The sequence below is a fragment of the Pseudophryne corroboree genome, chromosome 4 (assembly GCF_028390025.1).
Source record: "Pseudophryne corroboree isolate aPseCor3 chromosome 4, aPseCor3.hap2, whole genome shotgun sequence".
NCBI classification, from domain to species: Eukaryota; Metazoa; Chordata; class Amphibia; order Anura; family Myobatrachidae; genus Pseudophryne; species Pseudophryne corroboree.
In genome coordinates, this window is record NC_086447.1 from 522312721 (window position 1) to 522327131 (window position 14411).

Below are 14411 nucleotides of genomic sequence, written 5' to 3' on the forward strand. Positions count from 1 at the left end.
CGGAGTTCCCAGCATCCACTAGGACGTCAGAGAAATTGGGGTTCCCGGTCACTCAACGACGAAAACGACACCAAAAAAACATTAAAAACTCATTTTGACCTTTTTCCATGTCGACCAATTGGTGTTGACCTAAGGTGTGTCGACCTTTTTGTTCTCGACCTGGAGTCCCAGACCCGAGCACGCTACCTGTCCCTCCACGTGAGGTTGTGCCCGTTATGTAAAGTTATGTAAAGTAGAGTCCGACTCGAGCCGCACACTGTCAATTGTCCTATAATGGCTTCATCATTAGGGGGGCGTGTCCTAGAGGCGGGATGCTAGTGTGTACAGACTGCGCAGGCGCAGTAAGTCAGTCCTGCTCGCGCATCGCTCCGGGAGCTTGTGGTGTCGGCCTCTCAGTCAGTGGCGGCGCTGCCCGGGACAATGAAGCAGAACTCTAACGTACCGGCCTTCCTAAGCAAGCTTTGGACGCTGGTAGAGGACTCGGACACCAATGAGTTCATCACCTGGAGTCAGGTAACCGCCCGGGCCTGTGTGCCATGGCAGGACTACCATTTTGTCCCAGTGGCCTGGGCGCAGACATATTGGTACCTCCAGGCTCTGGCCCAGGTCACACTCTGCAGCTCATAGTAATGGCAGCGGTGCCTGCGGCCGCAACCTTACTTAGATGCAACTGTTACGGTGCCTGTATCTATCATGCAATGTGGGAGGGTTGATCTGGCCGCAGATGCAGTGCTCGTGCTCGCTAATACCGGGGCCCGCAGCCTGTTACCGTATACAGGGCCTGTCATACTCCGCGGTCCCCGCACACCACGCGCTCTGTTACTAGGAGATGAGTGACGCTGGCCGGCCTGAATGCTCATTCAGGTGACCTGTCAGGCGCCGCATCATTCTGCCCCAATAGGAAGATGGTGGGGGGACACATTAGCAGACTGATGCCTCCCGTCGCGGCGCTGTGCGTATACGAGCATGTCTGACTGTCCCGCACAGCACTGGCCGTATATGTGACCTTGTTGTGGGCTGAGCTGCCGGGTGCAGCCTGTGTGGGCACTTGTGTGTGTTTTTTTTTCTGCCAGTTATCTTACCTGGGTTACATGTATGACAAATACTGTCCATAACATACCCACGAGTCCTTCAGTGTGCCTTCTGCTCAGCACCACACCTGCCTCATACAGAAATGTTACCTTAAGCCTGGTACTCACTGAGATATGTCGTTTGATCCGGCGTTTTGGACCGACATATCACCTACATCTGTGTCTATGTTCAATATGTGTGCTCCCGTGGTTGTCGGGTTTGATGTGCTGCACATCAGACCAAGCTATATCGCTAGCGAATTGCTGCCTGTCATGCAGTGACTTTGCACTGCCAAACAGATGTCTTGACGATATTTCCATTATTTAAATTAGCCAGCGATCATTCTAGTGTGCCAACTTTCTGCCCACACCACATACAACGCAATGAAATGTGGCCCACCACAGCCAGATGAGTTACTGTTGGCCTGCCTGCGATCACTGCAGCATTTACTGTTCTGCACATGCGCAAGAAGATAGTGATAGAGATGGGGATATGTCCACGGGGGGTGTAGTGTTGTATGCCGGCGGCCGGGCTCCTGCCGACCAGCATACCGGTGCCGGGATCCCAACCGCCGGCATACCAACAGCGTGGCGAGCGCAAATGAGCCCCTTGCGGGCTTGCTGCGGGCACGGTGGCGCGCTATGCGTGCCACACTATTTATTCTCCCTCCAGGGAGGTCGTGGACCCCCAAAAGGGAGAAAAAGTGTCAGTATGCTGGCGCCGGTATTTTGTGCGCCGGAATCCCGACAGCCGGCAAACTGAAGACCACCCGTCCATGGGGGAGCTGCTGCACATGCCCGGCTGCCTTTGCAAAGCTCTGCCCCCTTCGCAGCCTGAAGCCACCACACCCTGCAGGTGTGTGTTCCCGACTGCCCTGTATTCCCAGCTGCCCTACTTGTAGGAGGATTCTTCTGGAATCTGGATAGAATGTCTTTCAATGAAGAAGGTAAATTGGATGGTGCTGGCACAGGGGTTGGAGGCTTAATAGACACAAGGAGGCACAGGGGGCTCTTGGCTGGAGGGGACACAAGGAGAAAGAGTAGATACCATGGGGCATGTGGCTGGAAAGGAGGGGGTAGAGGGGGGCTGAAAGTGACACTTTTTACTAGCTCACACTGATACACGTGTTATAGAGGAGTGGGGAACGTGCAGTGATAAATGATGGGGAATAACAAAGCTCCCAGCTAACACTGTTTAAAGTTGTTTTCTTCCTCATATTTGACATCTCTTTGATTACACTTAAGGGCCCTATACACGGGAGAGATGTGTGCTGAGCGAACCGCTCAGCACACATCTCTCCCGCCGCTCAGCACAGCGCGATGTGTGCTGGGCGGTGCGGGGGAGGACGGGGGGCCGCTCATTTCACCGGCAGGCTCAGTCTAGCGATGGCGATGTGCAGGGTCGCGCATCGCTATCGCTGAGGGGGGTACACACGAGTGATCTGTGCTTAAAATCTAAGCAATCTAGTCAGATTGCTTAGATGTTAAGCATGGATCTCTCTGTGAGTACCCCCCTTAAGTTTTTATTTCTTTCTTTCTGATAAAACCTTTCAAAATTGCATATTTTTCTCGCTTGTTCAGGGCTCAAGAGAAATTGTCGGGAAAGTGAGATTAATTGGCTGGTTGTTCCAGTATGTTAAGCTGCGTACACACTGGACCTATGTTTTTCCAAAATGCTATTTTGGAACTACCTATCGCTTCTATCACTCAGTGGGGTCGATTCAATTCACAGAAGTTGAAAGCTATTCAATACAGCGTCAAGTGTCACTCAATTGTCGGGAATTCTTCTCTCACCCCCGGGGATGAGAGAAGAAATCTGACAAAAGTGCTTCTGCGCGAGGCTGATTCTGTCGAGATTCAGCATCGCGGCGGGGAGTTAAGTCGGAGAATGCCCGTTTTCCTGACAATTCAACCTGTTAAGTCCGGGAGAACGGTCCTTCGCCGACTTAACTTGAGCTGAATTGAATAGCGACGGGAGCTAACTCCCGGCGCTATTCAACTGTCGGTGAATTGAATCGACCCCAGTGTGTATGCAGGATTGCAAATGCCTGCAACAGTCGCTAGGTTTGATGTTCTACACATCAAACCTAGTGATATCGCTAGAATCCTTGTTTATGCTAATGAAGGACAGAACGTGATTGTTCCATCCTTCATTAACATCGCTGCAGTGTGTAACTGCAATCTGAGTTGACGGGCATTTCCCAAATGCCCATCGTCCTGGTGTGTACTTAGCTTTTAGTGTGTATAGAACCTGCTCTTCCCACTCCATGGGGTCAATTCTATTCAGCGACAGTTGAATAGCGCCGGGTATTAGCTCCTGACTCTATTCATTTCAGCTCCAATTAAGTCGGCGATGGCCCGTTCTCGCAGACTAAACAGGTTGAATTGTCGGGAGAACGGGCATTCTCCGACTTAACTCCCCGGCGCGAGGCTGATTCCCGACAGAATAAGCCTCGCGGCGGCACTTTTGTCGGGTTTCTTCTCTCATCCCCCGGGGATATGAGAAGAATTCCCGACAATTGAGGGTAACTCGTCGCTGTATTGAATCCCGAGTTTGCTCCCGGCGCTTTTCAACTCTCAGTGAATTGAATCGACCCCCTTGTGTGTTATTGGGCTAACAATAATAAACCTGCTATTAGTAGAGCGATGTAGAGCTCATTTATTATTTTTAGGGGATGAGGTGAGAGGTTTTGCACAGTCTATAAATAATGCTATACCCGGGATTAGCGTTTTAAACCAAATGATTTCTTAAAACAATAAAAACACTCTGGTTTGTTTTACTATGCTGTGACAACTGGCTCAGTGCCGTGACATCTATTTTTTTTTATTTCTCTATCGTCCTAGTGGATGCTGGGGTTCCTGAAAGGACCATGGGGAATAGCGGCTCCGCAGGAGACAGGGCACAAAAAGTAAAGCTTTTCCAGATCAGGTGGTGTGCACTGGCTCCTCCCCCTATGACCCTCCTCCAGACTCCAGTTAGATTTTTGTGCCCGGCCGAGAAGGGTGCAATTCTAGGTGGCTCTCATAAAGAGCTGCTTAGAGAAAGTTTAGCTTAGGTTTTTTATTTTACAGTGATTCCTGCTGGCAACAGGATCACTGCAACGAGGGACAGAGGGGAGAAGAAGTGAACTCACCTGCGTGCAGGATGGATTGGCTTCTTGGCTACTGGACATCAGCTCCAGAGGGACGATCACAGGTACAGCCTGGATGGTCACCGGAGCCGCGCCGCCGGCCCCCTTGCAGATGCTGAAGTAAGAAGAGGTCCAGAATCGGCGGCTGAAGACTCCTGCAGTCTTCTAAAGGTAGCGCACAGCACTGCAGCTGTGCGCCATTTTCCTCTCAGCACACTTCACACGCAGTCACTGAGGGTGCAGGGCGCTGGGGGGGGGCGCCCTGGGAGGCAAATGTAAACCTATATAAAGGCTAAAAATACCTCACATATAGCCCCCAGAGGCTATATGGAGATATTTAACCCCTGCCTGTATTCACAAAATAGCGGGAGACGAGCCCGCCGAAAAAGGGGCGGGGCCTATCTCCTCAGCACACGGCGCCATTTCCTCTCACAGCTCCGCTGGTCAGGACGGCTCCCAGGTCTCTCCCCTGCACTGCACTACAGAAACAGGGTAAAACAGAGAGGGGGGGCAAATTTAATGGCAATATCTTGATATATATAAAGCAGCTATAAGGGAGCACTTATTATAAGGCTATCCCTGTCATATATAGCGCTTTTTGGTGTGTGCTGGCAGACTCTCCCTCTGTCTCCCCAAAGGGCTAGTGGGTCCTGTCTTCGTTTAGAGCATTCCCTGTGTGTCTGCTGTGTGTCGGTACGTGTGTGTCGACATGTATGAGGACGATATTGGTGTGGAGGCGGAGCAATTGCCAAATATGGGGATGTCACCTCCTAGGGGGTCGACACCAGAATGGATGCCTTTATTTATGGAATTACGGGATAGTGTCAACACGCTAAAGCAGTCGTTTGACGACATGAGGCGGCCGGACAATCAATTAGTGCCTGTCCAGGCGCCTCAAACACCGTCAGGGGCTGTAAAACGCCCTTTGCCTCAGTCGGTCGACACAGACCCAGACACAGGCACTGATTCCAGTGGTGACGGTGACGAATCAACCGTATTTTCCAGTAGGGCCACACGTTATATGATTTTGGCAATGAAGGAGGCGTTACATTTAGCTGATACTACAGGTACCACTAAACAGGGTATTATGTGGGGTGTGAAAAAACTACCTATAGTTTTTCCTGAATCAGAAGAATTAAATGACGTGTGTGATGAAGCGTGGGTTGCCCCTGATAAAAAGCTGATAATTTCAAAGAAATTATTGGCATTATACCCTTTCCCGCCAGAGGTTAGGGAGCGCTGGGAAACACCTCCTAGGGTGGACAAGGCGCTAACACGCTTATCAAAACAAGTGGCGTTACCTTCTCCTGAGACGGCCGCACTTAAAGATCCATCAGATAGGAGGATGGAAAATATCCAAAAAAGTATATACACACATGCAGGTGTTATACTACGACCAGCTATAGCGACTGCCTGGATGTGCAGTGCTGGGGTAGTTTGGTCAGAGTCCCTGATTGAAAATATTGATACCCTGGATAGGGACAATATTTTACTGTCGTTAGAACAAATAAAGGATGCATTTCTTTATATGCGTGATGCACAGAGGGATATCTGCACACTGGCATCACGGGTAAGTGCTATGTCCATTTCGGCCAGAAGAGCTTTATGGACGCGACAGTGGACAGGCGATGCGGATTCAAAACGGCATATGGAAGTTTTGCCGTATAAAGGGGAGGAGTTATTTGGAGTCGGTCTATCAGATTTGGTGGCCACGGCTACAGCCGGGAAATCCACCTTTCTACCTCAAGTCACTCCCCAACAGAAAAAGGCACCGACTTTTCAACCGCAGCCCTTTCGTTCCTTTAAAAATAAGAGAGCAAAGGGCTATTCATATCTGCCACGAGGCAGAGGTCGAGGGAAGAAACAGCAACAGGCAGCTCCTTCCCAGGAACAGAAGCCCTCCCCGGCTTCTACAAAAGCCTCAGCATGACGCTGGGGCTTCTCAAGCGGACTCGGGGACGGTGGGAGGTCGTCTCAAAAATTACAGCGCGCAGTGGGCTCACTCGCAGGTAGATCCCTGGATCCTGCAGATAATATCTCAGGGGTACAGGTTGGAATTAGAGACAGATCCACCTCGCCGTTTCCTGAAGTTGGCTTTACCAACGTCCCCTTCCGAAAGGGAGACTGTTTTGGAAGCCATTCACAAGCTGTACTCTCAGCAGGTGATAGTCAAGGTACCTCTTCTACAACAAGGGAAGGGGTATTATTCCACTCTATTTGTGGTACCGAAGCCGGATGGCTCGGTAAGGCCTATTCTAAATCTGAAGTCCTTGAACCTGTACATAAAGAAGTTCAAGTTCAAGATGGAGTCACTCAGAGCAGTGATAGCGAACCTGGAAGAAGGGGACTTTATGGTATCCTTGGACATCAAGGATGCGTATCTCCACGTTCCAATTTACCCCTCACACCAGGGGTACCTCAGGTTCGTTGTACAAAACTGTCACTATCAGTTTCAGACGCTGCCGTTTGGTTTGTCCACGGCACCTCGGGTCTTTACAATGGTAATGGCCGAGATGATGATTCTTCTTCGAAGAAAAGGCGTATTAATTATCCCATACTTGGACGATCTCCTAATAAGGGCAAGGTCCAGAGAACAGCTAGAGATGGGATTAGCAATATCTCAAGAGGTGCTAAAGCAGCACGGATGGATTCTGAATATTCCAAAATCCCAATTAATGCCGACAACTCGTCTGCTGTTCCTAGGGATGATTCTGGACACGGTTCAGAAAAAGGTTTTTCTTCCCGAGGAAAAAGCCAAGGAGTTATCCGACCTGGTCAGGAATCTCCTAAAACCAGGAAAGGTGTCTGTACATCAATGCACGCATCTTCAGATGCACCTGCGGATAACCCTGTCTCCAAGGACAAGGGTATCTCTTCTGTGGTGGTTGCAGAGGGCTCATCTATTGGAGGGCCGCAGATTCGGCATACAGGATTGGATCCTGGTGACCACGGACGCCAGCCTGAGAGGCTGGGGAGCAGTCACACAAGGAAGAAACTTCCAGGGAGTGTGGTCGAGCCTGGAAAAGTCTCCACATAAACATTCTGGAACTAAGAGCAATCTACAATGCTCTAAGCCAGGCGGAACCTCTGCTTCAAGAAAGACCGGTGTTGATCCAGTCGGACAACATCACGGCAGTCGCCCATGTAAACAGACAGGGCGGCACAAGAAGCAGGAGTGCAATGGCAGAAGCTGCCAGGATCCTTCGCTGGGCGGAGAATCACGTGATAGCACTGTCAGCAGTGTTCATCCCGGGAGTGGACAACTGGGAAGCAGACTTCCTCAGCAGACACGATCTTCACCCGGGAGAGTGGGGACTTCATCCAGAAGTTTTCCACATGCTAATAAACCGTTGGGAAAGACCAATGGTGGACATGATGGCGTCTCGCCTCAACAAAAAACTGGACAGGTATTGCGCCAGGTCAAGAGATCCGCAGGCAATAGCTGTGGACGCGCTGGTAACACCTTGGGTGTACCAGTCGGTGTATGTGTTTCCTCCTCTGCCTCTCATACCAAAGGTATTGAGAATCATACGGCAAAGCGGAGTAAGAACGATACTAGTGGCTCCGGATTGGCCAAGAAGGTCTTGGTACCCGGAACTTCAAGAGATGGTCACGGACGATCCGTGGCCTCTACCTCTAAGACAGGACCTGCTTCAGCAGGGACCGTGTCTATTCCAAGACTTACCGCGGCTGCGTTTGACGGCATGGCGGTTGAACGCCAGATCCTAAAAGGAAAAGGCATTCCAGAAGAAGTCATTCCTACCTTGATTAAGGCAAGAAAGGAAGTCACCGCGAAGCATTATCACCGCATTTGGCGGAAATATGTTGCGTGGTGCGAAGATCGGAGTGCTCCGACGGAGGAATTTCAACTGGGTCGTTTCCTACATTTCCTGCAATCAGGATTGTCTATGGGTCTCAAATTGGGATCTATTAAGGTTCAAATTTCGGCCCTGTCAATATTCTTCCAAAAAGAATTGGCCTCAGTTCCTGAGGTCCAGACTTTTGTCAAAGGAGTACTGCATATACAGCCTCCTGTGGTGCCTCCGGTGGCACCGTGGGATCTAAATGTAGTTTTAGATTTCCTCAAATCCCATTGGTTTGAACCACTAAAAAATGTGGATTTGAAATATCTCACATGGAAAGTGACTATGTTACTGGCCCTGGCGTCCGCCAGGAGAGTATCTGAACTGGCGGCTTTATCTTATAAAAGCCCTTATTTCTCTATCGTCCTAGTGGATGCTGGGGTTCCTGAAAGGACCATGGGGAATAGCGGCTCCGCAGGAGACAGGGCACAAAAAGTAAAGCTTTTCCAGATCAGGTGGTGTGCACTGGCTCCTCCCCCTATGACCCTCCTCCAGACTCCAGTTAGATTTTTGTGCCCGGCCGAGAAGGGTGCAATCTAGGTGGCTCTCCTAAAGAGCTGCTTAGAAAAAGTTTAGCTTAGGTTTTTTATTTTACAGTGAGTCCTGCTGGCAACAGGATCACTGCAACGAGGGACTGAGGGGAGAAGAAGTGAACTCACCTGCGTGCAGGATGGATTGGCTTCTTGGCTACTGGACATCAGCTCCAGAGGGACGATCACAGGTACAGCCTGGATGGTCACCGGAGCCGCGCCGCCGGCCCCCTTGCAGATGCTGAAGTCAGAAGAGGTCCAGAATCGGCGGCTGAAGACTCCTGCAGTCTTCTAAAGGTAGCGCACAGCACTGCAGCTGTGCGCCATTTTCCTCTCAGCACACTTCACACGCAGTCACTGAGGGTGCAGGGCGCTGGGGGGGGGCGCCCTGGGAGGCAAATGTAACCTATATAAAGGCTAAAAATACCTCACATATAGCCCCCAGAGGCTATATGGAGATATTTAACCCCTGCCTGGATTCACTAAATAGCGGGAGACGAGCCCGCCGGAAAAGGGGCGGGGCCTATCTCCTCAGCACACGGCGCCATTTCCTCTCACAGCTCCGCTGGTCAGGAAGGCTCCCAGGTCTCTCCCCTGCACTGCACTACAGAAACAGGGTAAAACAGAGAGGGGGGGCAAATTTATGGCGATATTTTGATATATATAAAGCAGCTATAAGGGAGCACTTATTATAAGGCTATCCCTGTTATATATAGCGCTTTTGGTGTGTGCTGGCAAACTCTCCCTCTGTCTCCCCAAAGGGCTAGTGGGTCCTGTCTTCGTTAGGAGCATTCCCTGTGTGTCTGCTGTGTGTCGGCACGTGTGTGTCGACATGTATGAGGACGATATTGGTGTGGAGGCGGAGCAATTGCCAAATATGAGGATGTCACCCCCTAGGGAGTCGACACCAGAATGGATGCCTTTATTTATGGAACTACGGGATAGTGTCAACACGCTAAAGCAGTCGTTTGACGACATGAGACGGCCGGACAATCAATTAGTGCCTGTCCAGGCGACTCAAACACCGTCAGGGGCTGTGAAACGCCCTTTGCCTCAGTCGGTCGACACAGACCCAGACGCAGGCACTGACTCCAGTGGTGACGGTGACGAATCAACCGTATTTTCCAGTAGGGCCACACGTTATATGATTTTGGCAATGAAGGAGGCGTTACATTTAGCTGATACTACAGGTACCACTAAACAGGGTATTATGTGGGGTGTGAAAAAACTACCTATAGTTTTTCCTGAATCAGAAGAATTAAATGACGTGTGTAATGAAGCGTGGGTTGCCCCTGATAAAAAGCTGATAATTTCAAAGAAATTATTGGCATTATACCCTTTCCCGCCAGAGGTTAGGGAGCGCTGGGAAACACCTCCTAGGGTGGACAAGGCGCTAACACGCTTATCTAAACAAGTGGCGTTACCCTCTCCTGAGACGGCCGCACTTAAAGATCCATCAGATAGGAGGATGGAAAATATCCAAAAAAGTATATACACACATGCAGGTGTTATACTACGACCAGCTATAGCGACTGCCTGGATGTGCAGTGCGGGGGTAGTTTGGTCAGAGTCCCTGATTGAAAATATTGATACCCTGGACAGGGACAATATTTTACTGTCGTTAGAACAAATAAAGGATGCATTTCTTTATATGCGTGATGCACAGAGGGATATCTGCACACTGGCATCACGGGTAAGTGCTATGTCCATTTCGGCCAGAAGAGCTTTATGGACGCGACAGTGGACAGGCGATGCGGATTCAAAACGACATATGGAAGTTTTGCCGTATAAAGGGGAGGAGTTATTTGGAGTCGGTCTATCAGATTTGGTGGCCACGGCTACAGCCGGGAAATCCACCTTTCTACCTCAAGTCACTCCCCAACAGAAAAAGGCACCGACTTTTCAACCGCAGCCCTTTCGTTCCTTTAAAAATAAGAGAGCAAAGGGCTATTCATATCTGCCACGAGGCAGAGGTCGAGGGAAGAGACAGCAACAGGCAGCTCCTTCCCAGGAACAGAAGCCTTCCCCGGCTTCTACAAAAGCCTCAGCATGACGCTGGGGCTTCTCAAGCGGACTCGGGGACGGTGGGTGGTCGTCTCAAAAATTACAGCGCGCAGTGGGCTCACTCGCAGGTAGATCCCTGGATCCTGCAGATAATATCTCAGGGGTACAGGTTGGAATTAGAGACAGATCCACCTCGCCGTTTCCTGAAGTCTGCTTTACCAACGTCCCCCTCCGAAAGGGAGACGGTTTTGGAAGCCATTCACAAGCTGTACTCTCAGCAGGTGATAGTCAAGGTACCTCTTCTACAACAAGGGAAGGGGTATTATTCCACTCTTTTTGTGGTACCGAAGCCGGATGGCTCGGTAAGGCCTATTCTAAATCTGAAGTCCTTGAACCTGTACATAAAGAAGTTCAAGTTCAAGATGGAGTCACTCAGAGCAGTGATAGCGAACCTGGAAGAAGGGGACTTTATGGTATCCTTGGACATCAAGGATGCGTATCTCCACGTTCCAATTTACCCCTCACACCAGGGGTACCTCAGGTTCGTTGTACAAAACTGTCACTATCAGTTTCAGACGCTGCCGTTTGGTTTGTCCACGGCACCTCGGGTCTTTACAATGGTAATGGCCGAGATGATGATTCTTCTTCGAAGAAAAGGCGTATTAATTATCCCATACTTGGACGATCTCCTAATAAGGGCAAGGTCCAGAGAACAGCTAGAGATGGGATTAGCAATATCTCAAGAGGTGCTAAAGCAGCACGGATGGATTCTGAATATTCCAAAATCCCAATTAATGCCGACAACTCGTCTGCTGTTCCTAGGGATGATTCTGGACACGGTTCAGAAAAAGGTTTTTCTTCCCGAGGAAAAAGCCAAGGAGTTATCCGACCTGGTCAGGAATCTCCTAAAACCAGGAAAGGTGTCTGTACATCAATGCACGCATCTTCAGATGCACCTGCGGATAACCCTGTCTCCAAGGACAAGGGTATCTCTTCTGTGGTGGTTGCAGAGGGCTCATCTATTGGAGGGCCGCAGATTCGGCATACAGGATTGGATCCTGGTGACCACGGACGCCAGCCTGAGAGGCTGGGGAGCAGTCACACAAGGAAGAAACTTCCAGGGAGTGTGGTCGAGCCTGGAAAAGTCTCCACATAAACATTCTGGAACTAAGAGCAATCTACAATGCTCTAAGCCAGGCGGAACCTCTGCTTCAAGAAAGACCGGTGTTGATCCAGTCGGACAACATCACGGCAGTCGCCCATGTAAACAGACAGGGCGGCACAAGAAGCAGGAGTGCAATGGCAGAAGCTGCCAGGATCCTTCGCTGGGCGGAGAATCACGTGATAGCACTGTCAGCAGTGTTCATCCCGGGAGTGGACAACTGGGAAGCAGACTTCCTCAGCAGACACGATCTTCACCCGGGAGAGTGGGGACTTCATCCAGAAGTTTTCCACATGCTAATAAACCGTTGGGAAAGACCAATGGTGGACATGATGGCGTCTCGCCTCAACAAAAAACTGGACAGGTATTGCGCCAGGTCAAGAGATCCGCAGGCAATAGCTGTGGACGCGCTGGTAACACCTTGGGTGTACCAGTCGGTGTATGTGTTTCCTCCTCTGCCTCTCATACCAAAGGTATTGAGAATCATACGGCAAAGCGGAGTAAGAACGATACTAGTGGCTCCGGATTGGCCAAGAAGGTCTTGGTACCCGGAACTTCAAGAGATGGTCACGGACGATCCGTGGCCTCTACCTCTAAGACAGGACCTGCTTCAGCAGGGACCGTGTCTATTCCAAGACTTACCGCGGCTGCGTTTGACGGCATGGCGGTTGAACGCCAGATCCTAAAAGGAAAAGGCATTCCAGAAGAAGTCATTCCTACCTTGATTAAGGCAAGAAAGGAAGTCACCGCGAAGCATTATCACCGCATTTGGCGGAAATATGTTGCGTGGTGCGAAGATCGGAGTGCTCCGACGGAGGAATTTCAACTGGGTCGTTTCCTACATTTCCTGCAATCAGGATTGTCTATGGGTCTCAAATTGGGATCTATTAAGGTTCAAATTTCGGCCCTGTCAATATTCTTCCAAAAAGAATTGGCCTCAGTTCCTGAGGTCCAGACTTTTGTCAAAGGAGTACTGCATATACAGCCTCCTGTGGTGCCTCCGGTGGCACCGTGGGATCTAAATGTAGTTTTAGATTTCCTCAAATCCCATTGGTTTGAACCACTAAAAAATGTGGATTTGAAATATCTCACATGGAAAGTGACTATGTTACTGGCCCTGGCGTCCGCCAGGAGAGTATCTGAACTGGCGGCTTTATCTTATAAAAGCCCTTATTTCTCTATCGTCCTAGTGGATGCTGGGGTTCCTGAAAGGACCATGGGGAATAGCGGCTCCGCAGGAGACAGGGCACAAAAAGTAAAGCTTTTCCAGATCAGGTGGTGTGCACTGGCTCCTCCCCCTATGACCCTCCTCCAGACTCCAGTTAGATTTTTGTGCCCGGCCGAGAAGGGTGCAATCTAGGTGGCTCTCCTAAAGAGCTGCTTAGAAAAAGTTTAGCTTAGGTTTTTTATTTTACAGTGAGTCCTGCTGGCAACAGGATCACTGCAACGAGGGACTGAGGGGAGAAGAAGTGAACTCACCTGCGTGCAGGATGGATTGGCTTCTTGGCTACTGGACATCAGCTCCAGAGGGACGATCACAGGTACAGCCTGGATGGTCACCGGAGCCGCGCCGCCGGCCCCCTTGCAGATGCTGAAGTCAGAAGAGGTCCAGAATCGGCGGCTGAAGACTCCTGCAGTCTTCTAAAGGTAGCGCACAGCACTGCAGCTGTGCGCCATTTTCCTCTCAGCACACTTCACACGCAGTCACTGAGGGTGCAGGGCGCTGGGGGGGGGCGCCCTGGGAGGCAAATGTAACCTATATAAAGGCTAAAAATACCTCACATATAGCCCCCAGAGGCTATATGGAGATATTTAACCCCTGCCTGGATTCACTAAATAGCGGGAGACGAGCCCGCCGGAAAAGGGGCGGGGCCTATCTCCTCAGCACACGGCGCCATTTCCTCTCACAGCTCCGCTGGTCAGGAAGGCTCCCAGGTCTCTCCCCTGCACTGCACTACAGAAACAGGGTAAAACAGAGAGGGGGGGCAAATTTATGGCGATATTTTGATATATATAAAGCAGCTATAAGGGAGCACTTATTATAAGGCTATCCCTGTTATATATAGCGCTTTTGGTGTGTGCTGGCAAACTCTCCCTCTGTCTCCCCAAAGGGCTAGTGGGTCCTGTCTTCGTTAGGAGCATTCCCTGTGTGTCTGCTGTGTGTCGGCACGTGTGTGTCGACATGTATGAGGACGATATTGGTGTGGAGGCGGAGCAATTGCCAAATATGAGGATGTCACCCCCTAGGGAGTCGACACCAGAATGGATGCCTTTATTTATGGAACTACGGGATAGTGTCAACACGCTAAAGCAGTCGTTTGACGACATGAGACGGCCGGACAATCAATTAGTGCCTGTCCAGGCGACTCAAACACCGTCAGGGGCTGTGAAACGCCCTTTGCCTCAGTCGGTCGACACAGACCCAGACGCAGGCACTGACTCCAGTGGTGACGGTGACGAATCAACCGTATTTTCCAGTAGGGCCACACGTTATATGATTTTGGCAATGAAGGAGGCGTTACATTTAGCTGATACTACAGGTACCACTAAACAGGGTATTATGTGGGGTGTGAAAAAACTACCTATAGTTTTTCCTGAATCAGAAGAATTAAATGACGTGTGTAATGAAGCGTGGGTTGCCCCTGATAAAA

General features: G+C 50.4%; 1 protein-coding gene across 2 annotated transcripts in view; it reads left to right on the forward strand.

Moving 5' to 3' along the window:
• The first annotated feature begins 314 nt into the window (after window positions 1-314).
• LOC134909889 (heat shock factor protein 2-like) overlaps window positions 315-14411 on the forward strand; it is a 154568-nt gene continuing 140471 nt past the window's right edge. The window contains exon 1 of one of the 2 annotated variants that reach the window (XM_063917245.1): window positions 315-513. In XM_063917245.1, the coding sequence (XP_063773315.1) occupies window positions 421-513 (93 nt within the window). In that variant the 5' untranslated portion in view covers window positions 315-420. The remainder of the gene's footprint in view (window positions 514-14411) is intronic. The other variant, XM_063917243.1, reaches the window with a different exon arrangement.